Source organism: Myxine glutinosa, chromosome 8, assembly GCF_964187855.1.
Source record: "Myxine glutinosa chromosome 8, kmMyxGlut1.1, whole genome shotgun sequence".
Taxonomy (NCBI): Eukaryota; Metazoa; Chordata; class Myxini; order Myxiniformes; family Myxinidae; genus Myxine; species Myxine glutinosa.
In genome coordinates, this window is record NC_136268.1 from 12,835,357 (window position 1) to 12,854,269 (window position 18,913).

General features: G+C 39.9%; 1 protein-coding gene across 1 annotated transcript in view; it reads right to left on the reverse strand.

Annotated features, from left to right (window-relative positions):
- LOC137433074 (uncharacterized) overlaps positions 1-18,913 on the reverse strand; it is a 165,011-nt gene that overhangs the window by 76,129 nt on the left and 69,969 nt on the right. The window contains 3 exon segments of the mRNA XM_078783924.1: positions 1,902-2,174; positions 9,131-9,777; positions 11,275-11,401. Coding sequence (XP_078640050.1) covers positions 1,902-2,174; positions 9,131-9,777; positions 11,275-11,401 — 1,047 coding nt within the window.

Consider the following 18,913-nt stretch of genomic DNA (forward strand, 5'->3'; position numbering starts at 1 on the left):
AGGGTTTTCAAGATGGTCTTTTCGGAGAGACATAGTGAGAGTGTGAGATATGTCAGGATTGAAAGACATGTTCCACTTGTTTGACCAGTTTGTGGATTTTGTCCAGGTCTGCAGAGAGTGAGGAGGCTGCAAACTGCCGATCTGAGAGATGACGTATGGAGTGGCAAAGAGTGGAGGCATCAACAAAGAGATAGAGAGTCGGGGAGATCATTAATGAAGACCAGAAAAAGCACAGGGCCCAGAACACTGCCTTGAGGAACTACAGCCTGGATAGGAAGGGGGAAATGAGAGTATTCCATTCAGGGCCACACGGTGACTGTGACCGGAGAGGAAGTCCACAAGCCATGTGTGGAGGTTTCCATGGATACCATAAGGGGAGAGTTTGGTGAGCAGGGTGGGGTGCCATGACGTATCAAAGGCACGTGTTATGTCAAGGAAGACAGCTCTGATTTCCTGTTTGGCATGGAGGACCTCCATTCATTTTTGAGACAGCAGAAGCAGCATGTCCAGAGTAGAATGACCTGGCCCGAATCCAAATTGATGATCCGAGATCAGGCCATTGGAGAAGAGGAGTGATTTGATATCTGAAGTGATGATGGATTCCATGACCTTGCTGATTATTGGGAGCAGGCTGATTGGTCTGTAGTTGCAAGGATCTGTTTTTGCACCTCATTAGTATAAAGAGGTAATGTTGGCTGATTTCCAAGCTGATGACAGATGACGTTGAACAAAAGAGAGGGTGAAGAGTATAGAGAGAGGGTGAGATAGAGCGACAGAGCAGGATTTTAGGATGTGTGGGCTGATACCGTCTGGTCCAGTTGCAGAATCAGATTCGAAGTTTGACAGAAACTTCTCCACCTTGTCAGGAGAGAAGGACACACAGTCCAGGAGCAGCTGGGTTTGACTGGGTAAGGTAGGTACAGAGAGAGATGGGTTTGGGACACAAGATTTTGAGGCAAACACAGAGTTAAGGTATTCAGCTTTTTCACGTGCGATGTCACCTATGTAGGCATTTGAGATAAGGGAAGAGATGGAGGGAGAACAAATACCAGAAACAGATTTGACCAGACACCACCATTATTTGGAGGTGGGAGACAGGTTTGAGAGTTCAGGCTTGAGAGTAGAGAGATATTGTTTCCTGGCTCTCCTGAGGGTAGACAGACAAGTCCTTTGCAGAGGTGCCGTGGCTGGTGAGAAAAGTACCCACACCCAGCCAGCTCGCATGATGATAATTTAAGTCACATATGAGGAAGCGAGAGTTGGGATGAGTGGATAGAAGTTGGTCCATGTTGTCAGACAGGGAGATGTAAATGGAGTCATCACTGTTTGTTGGACAGTACAACACATGTATGAACAAAAGGTGGGAGCGCAGAGGAAGCCGTAGCGAGAGGTACTCCTGGGGGTGTGGTGGAGTGAGTGCAGTGCAGGGAGAGTGAGGAAGAGAGATTTTGATAAAGATAGCAACCCCACCACCAGGACGAGGCTCGGGTCTATCATACCGGAGGAGGGAGTAACCGGGGAAAGATACTAAGGGAAGGATGAGGAGGACAAAAGGCTAGGTGGTGATGGAACGAGGTACAGTGAGGAGTAATATGAGGGAGAGGACATAGAGTGGGGCACGGGTGTTTTGTACAAAAGGAACGATTAATTAAATATAATGCTTGTTGATGCTGTTTTCAATGACAAGGAGTGCGTGGAATTTGCTTCTCTTGTGACTACATTCTTCCAAATGTGTTTTTTTACAGATTCCTGAGATGGTCTGGGCTTCATGCTGGGGCAAGAGTAATGGGCAGGAAACGATGGTGCCCATGCAGAAAAATGACAAAGAAAGCAAAAAAGTTGGGCACGTGGGTCGTGGGGGACAGCAAGGTATTAACAGTACACGTGAACTAGAAACTCACCGCAATGCACTGTCTCATGAGACAAGACTGTTTCATCCTCCCTGGACCGCCAAACTTCTTCATGTCTCTGCAGAAGTGGCACGAACCACACTCCGTCCTCCTGCATGCCTCACATCGCCTGCACCTCGTTCGCCTCCGTCTTGAACCACCCACACCACTGCCTGGACCATTGCTGCCGACGCCAGCTCCTCCATTCCCTTTAGACATACCGCTCGCCGTCCCTCCTCGTGGGCCTGAAGGAGACTTGTTCCGAGGGCGACCCGGCCCTCTAGCCTGGAACGAAGGGTGAGGATCGACAGTAATTTCAGCTTCCTTTCAACGCCCACCTTGTCCCTGCAATTAACCTTTCCTTCGTAGCCGAGATTGGTTTATTCCAATTTTCAGATTTTCATGTGATCTCCCCATAAAAATTCCCAAGATGCCTGACAAGATTTTCATTCGATCTCAAAACAAACAAACAAACAAACAAACAAAAAACAGAGGATTTTGTTAAATTGCTGCCGATAAACAGTCAAAACGTTTCTGCTCAAACACAACTGGCCTTCCCCTGGCGTTTGCGCCAAAAATAAGAAAACAAAGAACCAGAATGGCACTCGGTAGAGCGCATACCTCCGCCAAGCTGAACAGTTTGTTTTGTATCCCAATGATAGGCCAGATCTGGATTCGGACCTGAACCAAAATCTAATCGGCTTGTTCTTGTTACCTACCAAACTCGTCCACCTAGTCATAACTCGTCCATAACTTTTTAACTATGTTATATATCGCTTTTCGCCGGATATCCCAATGGTGAAGAATTACTAAAAAAATTATACGAGCCAGATCCGAATCCGGATCTTCACCAAAATCTAATCATTTCGTCCTTGTCACATACACCACCTCTCTGCCAAATTTCATCTGAATCCGTCCACAACTTTTTGAGATATCCTGTTCACAGACAGACAGACAGACAAACAAACAGACAGGGGTGAAAACATAACCTCCATCCACCTTCGATGGTGGAGGTAAAGATTCGCGATTTTCCAATCGACCTTAGAATTTTGGCACAATTGCTAAATCACTCACTATTGGCCTGTCATTTCTGTCAATTTTAGGCCAAACTCTGTCCATATATGACTCTGTCCATATGGTCCATATGGCCAATTTTAGGCCAAACTCTGTCCAAACTCTGTCCAATGCATCTCGTCAAAATTCACACATCAACTCTTCCAAGTGTGGCTACATCATGTCCTCCAAGTCAAAGCAGACTAATCGATAAAACAAGAATGTGTCATCAAAATCAATCCAGCATTCAAGTTTTCAAGTACAGAGCAATTATTGGGTAAAATGCCAAGGGCATAGAATAGGCCACTTTATATAAGGGTATGTGCCATGTAGCAAAGTAGAGAAAAGAAGGGACATTCCATAGCTTATAGAAAATGTCGAACAATAAAAAGAAGAGATATTCAAAAAAATCTCATGTGCATGCTGGATTTCCCTTCTGTACTCTACTTTGCCCCTGGCATTTTTCCCAAGAATGTCCCTTCTTTTCTATAGTTTGCCACATGGCACATCTCTATATATAAAGGAGGAGTGTCTGTGTGTGTGTGTGTGTGTGTGTGTCTGTCTGGATGTCCGCTTATAACTCAAGAACGACACATCGGAGAAAAGTTTTAGACACAGATTCGGAATCAGCATAAAATCCCGGTGGTTTTAGGCTACGTTTTATTTTAATATCAATGGTTTAAAAAAACCGCGCCAGCTGCAATTCCATGGTGTAGTTTGTGGCGGCGCGAGACGTTCGGGGTGTATTGCAATGGTTTGTCGGGTTTGGCTGTGGGTCCAGAATAGCTCCCATTTCCTTATGTTCTTCCACTTTTATTTTGATTCTTCTGTTACAACGCCTTCCTTATCTACCTTATATCCCCCCGACTAGGCCTCTACATAATTTCATGCGGCAGAATTTCATGCATTTTGAGTGAAAGAAGTGAGACGAAGTTGTAGGAGGAAGAAGAGGCGCGGTCACTGTGGAGACCTCGATCGTGAGTGGAAATGGCGGGAATTGCGTTTGTATCGCAAAGTAAAGGATCTGCATTCATTTCTGAACTTGCATTGGTGGATTGTTATACATCTGCATTATTTTTCATTAAAAAAACTTTATGTTGAACTTGAAGGCTCCAAGCACGGACTATATATATATAGCCCTCATTGAGGTAAAAATAAAAGTAAAAAGCCTGCTTTCGCTTGCCAAGCTAGCCGTTCTCCCCTCCCCCCTCCCTCCCCTCTCCCCCCCTCCACCCTCACCCCCCTCCCCTCCCCCCTCCACCCTCACCCCCCTCTCCTCCTCCCCCTCCCTCATCTTCTCCCCTCTCCTCCTCCCCCTCCCTCCTCTTCTCCCCTCCCCTCCCCCCCTCTTCTCCCCTCCCCCCCTCTTCTCCCCTCCCCCCCCTCTTCTCCCCTCCCCCCCTCTTCTCCCCTCCCCCCCTCTTCTCCCCTCCCCCCCTCTTCTCCCCTCCCCCCCTCTTCTCCCCTCCCCACCCTCTCCTCCCCTCCCCCCCTCTTCTCCCCTCCCCACCCTCTCCTCCCCTCCCCACCCGTTTCCCTCCCCTCCCCTTCCTCCTCCCCTCCCTTCCCCCGTCCGGCAATGCCGGGTACTTCCCATGGCCAGCTGTACGTGGGCTGCTCGAGGGTTGGAAAACCAAGCAATCTTTATGTCTTGGCACCAAGTAAGAAAACCAGAAATGTTGTATACCAAGAGGTTTTGAGAAATTGAAAATTGACAAAACGTCATGTAGGAAATGTACTGTGATATTGCTCTAAAATATACATGTTCTTTTCATCATATATTTGTATTATTCTTATTCAACCCGGGCGAAGCCCCCCCCTCCCCCCTCACCCCCCCCTCTAATCCTCCCCCCTCCCTCCTCTTCTCCCCTCTCCTCCTCCCCCTCCCTCCTCTTCTCCCCTCCCCCCCCTCTTCTCCACTCCCCCCCTCTTCTCCCCTCCCCTTCCCCCCTCCAATCCCCCCTCTCCCTCACCCCTCCCCCTCCCCTCCTCCCCCTCCCCTCCCCACCTCCCCCCTCCTCCTCCCCCTCCCTCCTCTTCTCTCCTCTCCTCCTCCCCCTCCCTCCTCTACTCCCCTCCCCCCCTCTTCTCCCCTCCCCCCCTCTTCTCCCATCCCCCCCTCTTCTCCCCTCCCCACCCTCTCCTCCCCTCCCTCCCCCCCCCACCCTCTCCTCCCCTCCCTCCCCCCGTTCCCCTCCCCTCCCCTTCCTCCTCCCCTCCCTTCCCCCGCCCGGCAATTCCGGGTACTTCCCATGGCCAGCTGTACGTGGGCTGCTCGAGGGTTGGAAAACCAAGCAATCTTTATGTCTTGGCACCAAGTAAGAAAACCAGAAATGTTGTACACCAAGAGGTTTTGAGAAATTGAAAATTGACAAAACGCCATGTAGGAAATGTACTGTGATATTGCTCTGAAATATACATAACATGTTCTTTTCATCATATATTTGTATTATTCTTATTCAACCCGGGCGAAGCCGGGTACCTCAGCTAGTCCCATATAAAGGGGCCTTTTCTATGCACCTGGCATTTTTCACAAGATACATTTTAAATACAAACAAAATGCATTTGTTCATCATACAAGACTTTATCCAAGGCGATATAAAAGACTTGAAAAAGTATGGGGAAAAATATTCAACCCAGACGGGATTCGAACCCACAATCCCCAGTTTGGGAGTCTGATATTTTATTAATTAGGCCATTGAGCCAACACGTGATAATTTAAAATTTTTTTTTTTTTTTTAAAGTGGTATAAAGTGTGTATATTTATATATTGTTATGTTTGTGGGGGGTAGGGACACCTTAATTCAGGTGGACGGCGTAGATTAGTGTGCTCTGACTGTCGTGAAGAAGAAGAAACCTCGAGGTATCATAAGTAGGGAATTTGTGTAGACCGGATGTCGGGTAAGCTTGTATCTTCGTCCCCATGAGAGGGGTGGGCTTTGTTAATTAGCAAGGGATTATGGGTAATTAATTCCCTGTTTGTAATTGCCCCTGTAATATTTTCCTGTGTTCCTTATGACACCGCACTACAGAAAACAACAGGCATGTAAAGGCCATTTTCCCTGCAAGAGCGGGGGTGAGCCTTGCGGTCCCCATGACAATCTTCTCCATTTTGCCCTATTTTCTGCATCTCTCCTTGTTAACCCCCTTGCCCGCATTTCTTCTTCCACCATCTTTAGCCAAGTCTTTCTCGGTCTTCCCCGTCCTCTACTTCCTTCCACACCGCACTACAGAAACCTCGCCAGGAATCGGCCATTAACAACACTATTTTAAAACCAACCGGAAACCAGGCGCCAAGCACTATTGCTGACAACATCGACTTGGTGAGCGAAGAGGACAGGCAGCTTCGTGAAGCCATGCCGAGAAGAGCAGTGATTGGTCCGGGATTTGATTGACAAGGACTGGTAAGATGGGACTGTGGGATTGGTGAAGCAGGCACGCATGACGTCAGAGCCGCGTGTACAAAAGAATTGGAACGGTGGTCATTTCTCCTTCTCGCTCCTGATTCTGGATACCATAGCGAACGGTCGCATTTTGGCTCTCTCAGCATCGACATTTTATCCTATCTCTTGGGTCTGCACTTTGTTGGTGAATGGTCGCTATTGCTCTCCAGCGCAAGGAAGCTTCATTGCGAACGGTCGTGTTCGTGGGGAGTTGAAGCCCTTACATTTTCCATTCACAATGATTTGGAACAAATTATCACCCACCCTACCGATATCCCAGATCGTCATGACCATTTTTCCAATACGTTGGATTTGTTCTTCACCTCCAATCCATTGTGTTACAGCTACACAATTTCACCTCCAATTGGTTCTTTGACCACCATCATGTGAACATCACTTTACTTACCACCACTAATCTCCTCTGACTGCTCCAACTAAACACCAGTATTGGAATGTCAATAGTGCTGACTGGGCTGGTTTACGAAACTTCTTTTCTGATTTTTCCTGCAAAGAATACTTCCTCTCCTCGGGCGAAGTCTCCATCTCTGCTGAACGTATAGCTAAAGTTATTGTTGCAGGAATGGAGGCTTATATCCCCTTCTCTTTCAAGTTTATTTCTCCTACCAACTCTTGATTCAATAATTCCTGCTCTGCAGCCATTTGTGCAAGGGATGCGGCATGTCGGACATGGAAAAACTCTTATTCCTCCGACTCACATTCAGCTTTCATATCTGCTAGAAACCATTGCAAGCATGTTATTCGTGAGGCGAAGCATTCCTTTATCCAAAAGAAATGTGACAACCTCTCATCTTCTTCCACTAATAGATATTTCTGGTTATTAGCGAAAAGTATCACCAACAACTTCTGTTGCTCCACCTTTCCTTCACTTTTCCGTTCTGATGATACTATCGCTGTCTCTCCGTCTGATAAAGCAACTCTTTCTGGTTCTTTTTTCTCCTCTAATTCCACACTGGATGACTCCAACATTCCATCTCCCTCTGATGCACCCCTTGCCAATCCCATGCCGCTCCCTATAATCTCTTTTCATGAAGTCAAAAAAGTACTCCTCTCTGGACGCAAACAAGGCATATGGACAAGATGGCGTTCCTCCTCGTATATTAAAGGAGTGTGCCTCAGAACTTGCTCCCATGCTTGCCCTTTTGTTTCACTTTTGCTTAAAACCCCAAACTTTTCCTCTTTCCTGGAAATATGCCTTATTACAGCCTATTTTAAAGAAGGGTGATCGTTCAAACCCATCCAACTACCGTCCAATTTTTCTGACTTCTACTATTTCCAAAGTCTTTGAATGTCTTCTCAATAACCATTTCCTCAAGCATCTTGAATCCCACAGTCTTCTATCTGACCATCAATATGGCTTTCGGAAGGTAAGATCTACCGGTGATATCCTTTCTTACATTACAAATGTCTGGGCCTCTTCTATGAGAGACTTTGGGGAAACCTTTGTTGTAGGCCTTGATATCTCAAGCCTTTGACAGAGTTTGGCATCGGGATCTGATATGCAAGCTTCCCTCTTTCAGCTTTCCTTCTTCACTCTGCTCTCTCATATCGAGTTTTCTATCTGATCGCTCTATCTCCATAATTGTTGATGGTTCAACATCTTCCTCCTTCCCTATCAATATCGGTGTCCCTCATGGTTCTGTCCTGTCTCCAACACTCTTCCTTCTTTTTATCAATGACCTTCTTTCTACTACAAGCCTGGTGTTGGCTTAGCGGTTAGGGTGCTGGCTTGGGATCCTAGGATCCTGGGTTCGAATCCCGGTCAATCGCTGAATTAACGCCAGGTGGGTTGCCTCAGCTTGTCATCCTTCCGAGGTCGGCAAATTGAGTACCAGCTCACTGGTAATTCCCTGTGTGTCGCAAGAGGCGACCAACAGGGTTGTTGGCAGGAAGGACATCCGGCCATAAAACATTGCTTCAAAAATGGGACCATGGTGCCCAAAAAAGGCCAACCCCTGCTCTGCGGGGAAAAATGGCCTCTAAAGGTGGTTCTAAAGGTGTTTCTTCTTTCTTCTACAAATAACCAAATGCACTTGTATGCTGATAACTCGACATTACACTCCTCCATGTTTTTCCCATCTGCCCCATCTTCCCTCACTCGATCTACATCTCGTTTGATCACAGCCACCTCATTAAATTCAGATTTAGACAACATTTCCCAGTGGGGCAAATGTAATCAGAATAAGTTTAATGTTTCTAAAACTCAATTTCCCCATCTCTATAAATCTCCTCTCAACTCTCCAATCTCCTTTGAAAGCTCCACAATTGTACCATGTGATACAATAAACCTACTAGGTACGTAACAGGATTTTCACCTAAAATGACCTCTGACCTTTGACCTCGTGACCCCAAAATATAATCAGTTCATCTTTACCTCATTATACATACCTTTACCAGGTTTGACTTAGATCTCGTCAGCCATTCTCAAGTTATCACAGTAACAAAAACCTATCACGGACAGACAGCTGGACTGACAATCTGAAAACATAATGCCTTCAGCGACTTCAAAGTTGGCATAAATGATAAAAGGAACCCATTGAAAATGGCTATCCTGCTTGTTATATAATAAACTTGCTATAAGCTACAAGCTCTTCAATCTATAAGCTCTTTCATCGAAAGACAAAGACACGTACATCTTTTAGCGAACATTGTCTCTCCACATTAAAAAGAAATCCCAGAGCAAGTCCTGATTATGTAAACCTTATTACCATCACCCGCATTCTTTACCTTTGTTCCAGCCCGTGGCCAAGTCACAATCGGTCGTCCGGTCACTGCCAGATCTTGATCATCCTCCCTATGAGCATCCAGGACCGCCCGGGCGGCTCGCAGTAGCTCCTCTCCGTCTACTATACCCTTTGGGGGGCTCGCTTGTCCCAGATCACTTAGGGTTTCCACCAGTGATTCAAGGCCCTCAAACTCTAATTTTGTTATGTTGATCCAAGGCATTGTCACAGAAGCCTCGACATCTATTGGAAAAGGACCAGTACTGGGTAAACATCCAGTTTCTGGCTTCAAATCCACTGCAATATCCATATCGGACACTTCAGATACCTTGGTTTCACCTGCCGAGTAACATTTATCTTCTTCTTGTTTTTTGGGCTCTTCGTCTTTTTCTTTGTCCCGTTCTTTTTTATCATATCCTTCTTTTTCAGAATCATGTTCTTCCTCTTCATCGCCAACCTCAGCTTCTTCGTCACTGGAATCTGCTTCTTCTGATTCTTCTCCAGCTCTCTCTTTTGCTGCTTCTGTTTGCTCTTCACCCTCTTTATTCCATGCCGCCTCTTGTTTGACCGAAGACGGCTGACTGCTGGAGGTTTCCGTCACCGCAGGTGGGCTAAGGGGATGGAAAGGGCTCTGAGATTCAGGTTGAGTGTCTGGGGTAACGCAAGAAAGACAAGACGTGTTAGCATTAGGTCACATGCCTCAAATTACATGATTTGCCGCTCTCCCCTCATATATATCACAATGCATTATCAAGCTCTAGCACTCTTTAATCTAAAGACAATGAAAAACGACCGTTCTTTAATCAAAACACAATGTGATGCATTTAAACCTCTATGAATGCAATCATGAAAGTGCTGTTACCAGTTTGCGTTTCGCATCAAGTTATTCCACAAGTACAAATTAGAGGAATACAAAATATGATTTCATTTCAAAATTACATCCAGAGTGTAGTAAACAAGTTCTGTGGCGAGTAATGACATACCAACATGACAAATGCCTGGAATACAAGGCAGCAATTTGACCAAACATACCTGTGTCACATCCATATCCTAGCATTTTCATGAAATGCACGTAGGATTAGTTATATGGCTAAACCAAAGCAGAAATGACGATTACCTGATTAGCACTCCCACCCAAAAGCAGAGGATGCCTCCTGCTGGCACTACATCAGAATGGCAGTTTATTGTCGAGTGCAATGCCATTGAGCTCTCAAATGAACACAAGGCCTTTCAACAACACGCACAATACCAACAGAGCTACGTTTACATTGCCATAAATATTTTAGGTTGTGGGATCAACATTTGAATTTGTCATGTTTTAGAAGTCTAGGGTTAATGTTCAAATAAATAAATAAATAAAACGAATGGATTAAAGCAGGACCAAATATTAAATAAACAAGCATTCTGAGTATTGTGCTGCAACACATATCCCCTACCGGCATTGGGTAGCACTGTCATAGAAGACAGTATTATGACTTACCGCACTCCAAATTATAGTCCGGAAAACTGTTGGGGAAATTCCCAAAGTTCAAAGTGCCATAACTTTGTCAAAAATGATCGAAACGTCGTGAAGTTCGAACTTGATCTGTAACTTATCATGACGAAACCATGTACCTAGTTTGAAATCATTAGCATTAAGAATTTAGGGAAAAAAGTCCGGAAAGCTGTTCTTTGCGTGACGGACCGACAGACTGAGAGACGGAGGGACGGAGTGCAAACCTATGGTCCCCTACGGTGTACACCGGTAGGGGACTAATAATCAAGTGGACATACATTCAACACACAGATAATAACTAATTAAAGGAATTAATAGATTATTGATTAAAGTAACCTCACTGCAATTAGAAGCAAGGAAAAGCTGCTGTTTTGGCCGTTAACCCTTCGCTGGAGCAAATAAGCTTCAGTCAAAGACCACTTTTGCCCCGACAAAGGCCTGAAGCATCAGCTACTTCCTGCTTGACATGGGGTCAGCATCCTCTTTGATCACTACTGTTGATTCAATTCACTGTACATGTGTGCCCGTGCATCCTGCCATGATCCTTCACACCGATTAGTTTCCCAAGCAACTGATCATAGCTACGTTTGATGGCACAGGGGCCCCGATGGCCCAATTTCAGCTTAGCTTCCCTGAACATGTTCCAGACTCACCGAGCGGTACATTGTCATGCTGGTAGTGGAGAGACAGGTAGGAGGTGCCGGTGATGCAGTGAATGTAGCGTTCCAGCACGTACCAACACATGTCATGGTAGAACGGGTAGCGAAACTTGGAAGGTACCTAGCCAAACAAAAAACAACTTCAAATAACACAATATGTAATGCTCAAAAAACATTCAACTCACTGTTACATCACTTTAATGCTTTCAAACAATGATAAATAATAGCAAATCCCGAAAAGTGGGCGAGTTATCACCGGCAACATGAACAAATTACAAATTCTTGCCCTAATTACTGCTGGGAGAAGGATGGCAAACCGCGCAGCATGACACCTGGCCAACAAAATGCTTCAAAAGGACAGATGCTCTGTCAAGGAAATGGTACATTTAAATTATTGATTGATGAATTGGTGGGTGAGTTGGTGGGTGAGTTGGTGAGAGGGGGAGATTGGAGTGTAACGTCTATGCATGCATTTACCAGACTTGCTCACCCCCATTTGAACCCCACGCAGACAAAGCAAAAAGCAGGGTTGGGCAATTGGTTCACCATGTCTGTCTGTCTGGCTGTCTACCTGCCTGTCCACAAACACCAATTTATGATCCTGAACAACTTCATTTCAATTGAATGTTGTATTTTGAACATGAACCGGAAAACGAACGTGTAGTTTTACAGTAATCTGGCTCTGAATTTGTCCCAATCGCGCATGCACAAAGTGTGAGGGTTTTTTTTTTTTTAATACTTTGTCTGCCAATCCAACAAAATTGAAAATCATTCCAAACACGAACCTTACTGTATTTTAAGGATGTCATAAAGGACACAAACAACAAGCACGAATAACGAAGGTACATGTTAGATAAGGTGGTGTATAAGACTGCATCAACGGTGGCAAACTTCTGAAACAAAAATTTTCTACAACGTTTAAAATGTTTATTTTATGTAAATGTATCAGTGTTAGCACCATTGCTAACACTGCACATTCCACATTCTTTAACATTTAAACCACATTCTTTAACATTCCACATTTAAACCACATTCTTTTCACACAAATCATTCCATTTAAACCACATTCTTTTCACACAAATCACTCCATTTAAACCAAAATCTTTTCACACAAATCATTCCATTTAAACCAAAATCATTTCACACAAATCATTCCATTTAAACCAAAATCATTTCACACAAATCACTCCATTTAAACCAAAATCATTTCACACAAATCATTCCATTTAAACCAAAATCATTTCACACAAATCATTCCATTTAAACCACAATCTTTTCACACAAATCGCTCCATTTAAACCACAATCTTTTCACACAAATCATTCCATTTAAACCAAAATCATTTCACACAAATCATTCCATTTAAACCAAAATCATTTCACACAAATCATTCCATTTAAACCACAATCTTTTCACACAAATCATTCCATTTAAACCACAATCTTTTCACACAAATCGCTCCATTTAAACCAAAATCATTTCACACAAATCATTCCATTTAAACCAAAATCATTTCACACAAATCATTCCATTTAAACCAAAATCATTTCACACAAATCATTCCATTTAAACCACAATCTTTTCACACAAATCATTCCATTTAAACCACAATCTTTTCACACAAATCATTCCATTTAAACCACAATCTTTTCACACAAATCATTCCATTTAAACCAAAATCATTTCACACAAATCATTCCATTTAAACCACAATCTTTTCACACAAATCATTCCATTTAAACCACAATCTTTTCACACAAATCATTCCATTTAAACCACAATCTTTTCACACAAATCACTCCATTTAAACCACAATCTTTTCACACAAATCATTCCATTTAAACCACAATCTTTTCACACAAATCATTCCATTTAAACCACAATCTTTTCACACAAATCGCTCCATTTAAACCAAAATCATTTCACACAAATCATTCCATTTAAACCAAAATCATTTCACACAAATCATTCCATTTAAACCACAATCTTTTCACACAAATCATTTATTTAAACCACAATCTTTTCACACAAATCATTCCATTTAAACCACAATCTTTTCACACAAATCATTCCATTTAAACCACAATCTTTTCACACAAATCGCTCCATTTAAACCAAAATCATTTCACACAAATCATTCCATTTAAACCAAAATCATTTCACACAAATCACTCCATTTAAACCACAATCTTTTCACACAAATCATTCCATTTAAACCAAAATCATTTCACACAAATCACTCCATTTAAACCAAAATCTTTTCACACAAATCATTCCATTTAAACCACAATCTTTTCACACAAATCGCTCCATTTAAACCACAATCTTTTCACACAAATCATTCCATTTAAACCACAATCTTTTCACACAAATCATTCCATTTAAACCACAATCTTTTCACACAAATCATTCCATTTAAACCACAATCTTTTCACACAAATCATTCCATTTAAACCACAATCTTTTCACACAAATCGCTCCATTTAAACCACAATCTTTTCACACAAATCATTCCATTTAAACCACAATCTTTTCACACAAATCACTCCATTTAAACCACAATCTTTTCACACAAATCATTCCATTTAAACCACAATCTTTTCACACAAATCATTCCATTTAAACCACAATCTTTTCACACAAATCATTCCATTTAAACCACAATCTTTTCACACAAATCATTCCATTTAAACCACAATCTTTTCACACAAATCGCTCCATTTAAACCAAAATCATTTCACACAAATCATTCCATTTAAACCAAAATCATTTCACACAAATCATTCCATTTAAACCACAATCTTTTCACACAAATCATTTATTTAAACCACAATCTTTTCACACAAATCATTCCATTTAAACCACAATCTTTTCACACAAATCATTCCATTTAAACCACAATCTTTTCACACAAATCGCTCCATTTAAACCAAAATCATTTCACACAAATCATTCCATTTAAACCAAAATCATTTCACACAAATCACTCCATTTAAACCACAATCTTTTCACACAAATCATTCCATTTAAACCAAAATCATTTCACACAAATCACTCCATTTAAACCAAAATCTTTTCACACAAATCATTCCATTTAAACCACAATCTTTTCACACAAATCGCTCCATTTAAACCACAATCTTTTCACACAAATCATTCCATTTAAACCACAATCTTTTCACACAAATCATTCCATTTAAACCACAATCTTTTCACACAAATCATTCCATTTAAACCACAATCTTTTCACACAAATCATTCCATTTAAACCACAATCTTTTCACACAAATCGCTCCATTTAAACCAAAATCTTTTCACACAAATCACTCCATTTAAACCACAATCTTTTCACACAAATCACTCCATTTAAACCACAATCTTTTCACACAAATCATTCCATTTAAACCACAATCTTTTCACACAAATCATTCCATTTAAACCAAAATCTTTTCACACAAATCATTCCATTTAAACCACAATCTTTTCACACAAATCATTCCATTTAAACCACAATCTTTTCACACAAATCATTCCATTTAAACCACAATCTTTTCACACAAATCATTCCATTTAAACCACAATCTTTTCACACAAATCATTCCATTTAAACCACAATCTTTTCACACAAATCATTCCATTTAAACCACATTCTTTTCACACAAATCATTCCATTTAAACCACAATCTTTTCACACAAATCATTCCATTTAAACCACATTCTTTTCACACAAATCATTCCATTTAAACCACAATCTTTTCACACAAATCATTCCATTTAAACCACAATCTTTTCACACAAATCATTCCATTTAAACCAAAATCATTTCACACAAATCACTCCATTTAAACCAAAATCTTTTCACACAAATCATTCCATTTAAACCAAAATCATTTCACACAAATCATTCCATTTAAACCAAAATCATTTCACACAAATCATTCCATTTAAACCAAAATCTTTTCACACAAATCATTCCATTTAAACCACAATCTTTTCACACAAATCATTCCATTTAAACCACAATCTTTTCACACAAATCACTCCATTTAAACCACAATCTTTTCACACAAATCGCTCCATTTAAACCACAATCTTTTCACACAAATCATTCCATTTAAACCACAATCTTTTCACACAAATCGCTCCATTTAAACCAAAATCATTTCACACAAATCACTCCATTTAAACCACAATCTTTTCACACAAATCATTCCATTTAAACCACATTCTTTTCACACAAATCACTCCATTTAAACCAAAATCATTTCACACAAATCATTCCATTTAAACCACAATCTTTTCACACAAATCATTCCATTTAAACCACAATCTTTTCACACAAATCGCTCCATTTAAACCAAAATCATTTCACACAAATCATTCCATTTAAACCAAAATCATTTCACACAAATCATTCCATTTAAACCACAATCTTTTCACACAAATCGCTCCATTTAAACCAAAATCATTTCACACAAATCGCTCCATTTAAACCACAATCTTTTCACACAAATCATTCCATTTAAACCAAAATCATTTCACACAAATCATTCCATTTAAACCACAATCTTTTCACACAAATCATTCCATTTAAACCAAAATCATTTCACACAAATCATTCCATTTAAACCACATTCTTTTCACACAAATCATTCCATTTAAACCACAATCTTTTCACACAAATCATTCCATTTAAACCAAAATCATTTCACACAAATCACTCCATTTAAACCAAAATCTTTTCACACAAATCATTCCATTTAAACCAAAATCATTTCACACAAATCATTCCATTTAAACCAAAATCATTTCACACAAATCATTCCATTTAAACCAAAATCTTTTCACACAAATCATTCCATTTAAACCACAATCTTTTCACACAAATCATTCCATTTAAACCACAATCTTTTCACACAAATCACTCCATTTAAACCACAATCTTTTCACACAAATCGCTCCATTTAAACCACAATCTTTTCACACAAATCATTCCATTTAAACCACAATCTTTTCACACAAATCGCTCCATTTAAACCAAAATCATTTCACACAAATCACTCCATTTAAACCACAATCTTTTCACACAAATCATTCCATTTAAACCACATTCTTTTCACACAAATCACTCCATTTAAACCAAAATCATTTCACACAAATCATTCCATTTAAACCACAATCTTTTCACACAAATCATTCCATTTAAACCACAATCTTTGCACACAAATCGCTCCATTTAAACCAAAATCATTTCACACAAATCATTCCATTTAAACCAAAATCATTTCACACAAATCATTCCATTTAAACCACAATCTTTTCACACAAATCGCTCCATTTAAACCAAAATCATTTCACACAAATCGCTCCATTTAAACCACAATCTTTTCACACAAATCATTCCATTTAAACCAAAATCATTTCACACAAATCATTCCATTTAAACCACAATCTTTTCACACAAATCATTCCATTTAAACCAAAATCATTTCACACAAATCGCTCCATTTAAACCACAATCTTTTCACACAAATCATTCCATTTAAACCAAAATCATTTCACACAAATCATTCCATTTAAACCACAATCTTTTCACACAAATCATTCCATTTAAACCACAATCTTTTCACACAAATCACTCCATTTAAACCAAAATCATTTCACACAAATCATTCCATTTAAACCACAATCTTTTCACACAAATCATTCCATTTAAACCACAATCTTTTCACACAAATCGCTCCATTTAAACCAAAATCATTTCACACAAATCACTCCATTTAAACCACATTCTTTTCACACAAATCATTCCATTTAAACCACAATCTTTTCACACAAATCATTCCATTTAAACCACAATCTTTTCACACAAATCACTCCATTTAAACCAAAATCATTTCACACAAATCACTCCATTTAAACCACATTCTTTTCACACAAATCATTCCATTTAAACCACAATCTTTTCACACAAATCATTCCATTTAAACCACAATCTTTTCACACAAATCATTCCATTTAAACCACAATCTTTTCACACAAATCATTCCATTTAAACCACATTCTTTTCACACAAATCATTCCATTTAAACCACAATCTTTTCACACAAATCATTCCATTTAAACCACAATCTTTTCACACAAATCGCTCCATTTAAACCACAATCTTTTCACACAAATCATTCCATTTAAACCACAATCTTTTAACACAAATCATTCCATTTAAACCACAATCTTTTCACACAAATCATTCCATTTAAACCACAATCTTTTCACACAAATCATTCCATTTAAACCACAATCTTTTCACACAAATCATTCCATTTAAACCACATTCTTTTCACACAAATCATTCCATTTAAACCACAATCTTTTCACACAAATCATTCCATTTAAACCACAATCTTTTCACACAAATCATTCCATTTAAACCACATTGTTTTCACACAAATCATTCCATTTAAACCAAAATCTTTTCACACAAATCATTCCATTTAAACCACAATCTTTTCACACAAATCATTCCATTTAAACCACAATCTTTTCACACAAATCATTCCATTTAAACCACATTCTTTTCACACAAATCATTCCATTTAAACCACAATCTTTTCACACAAATCGCTCCATTTAAACCACAATCTTTTCACACAAATCGCTCCATTTAAACCAAAATCTTTTCACACAAATCATTCCATTTAAACCACAATCTTTTCACACAAATCGCTCCATTTAAACCAAAATCTTTTCACACAAATCATTCCATTTAAACCAAAATCTTTTCACACAAATCATTCCATTTAAACCACAATCTTTTCACACAAATCGCTCCATTTAAACCACAATCTTTTCACACAAATCGCTCCATTTAAACCACAATCTTTTCACACAAATCGCTCCATTTAAACCACAATCTTTTCACACAAATCATTCCATTTAAACCACAATCTTTTCACACAAATCACTCCATTTAAACCACATTCTTTTCACACAAATCACTCCATTTAAACCAAAATCTTTTCACACAAATCACTCCATTTAAACCACAATCTTTTCACACAAATCATTCCATTTAAACCACAATCTTTTCACACAAATCATTCCATTTAAACCACAATCTTTTCACACAAATCATTCCATTTAAACCACAATCTTTTCACACAAATCATTCCATTTAAACCACATTCTTTTCACACAAATCATTCCATTTAAACCACAATCTTTTCACACAAATCACTCCATTTAAACCACATTCTTTTCACACAAATCACTCCATTTAAACCACAATCTTTTCACACAAATCATTCCATTTAAACCACAATCTTTTCACACAAATCATTCCATTTAAACCACATTCTTTTCACACAAATCACTCCATTTAAACCAAAATCTTTTCACACAAATCATTCCATTTAAACCACAATCTTTTCACACAAATCGCTCCATTTAAACCAAAATCTTTTCACACAAATCATTCCATTTAAACCACAATCTTTTCACACAAATCACTCCATTTAAACCAAAATCTTTTCACACAAATCATTCCATTTAAACCACAATCTTTTCACACAAATCGCTCCATTTAAACCACAATCTTTTCACACAAATCATTCCATTTAAACCACAATCTTTT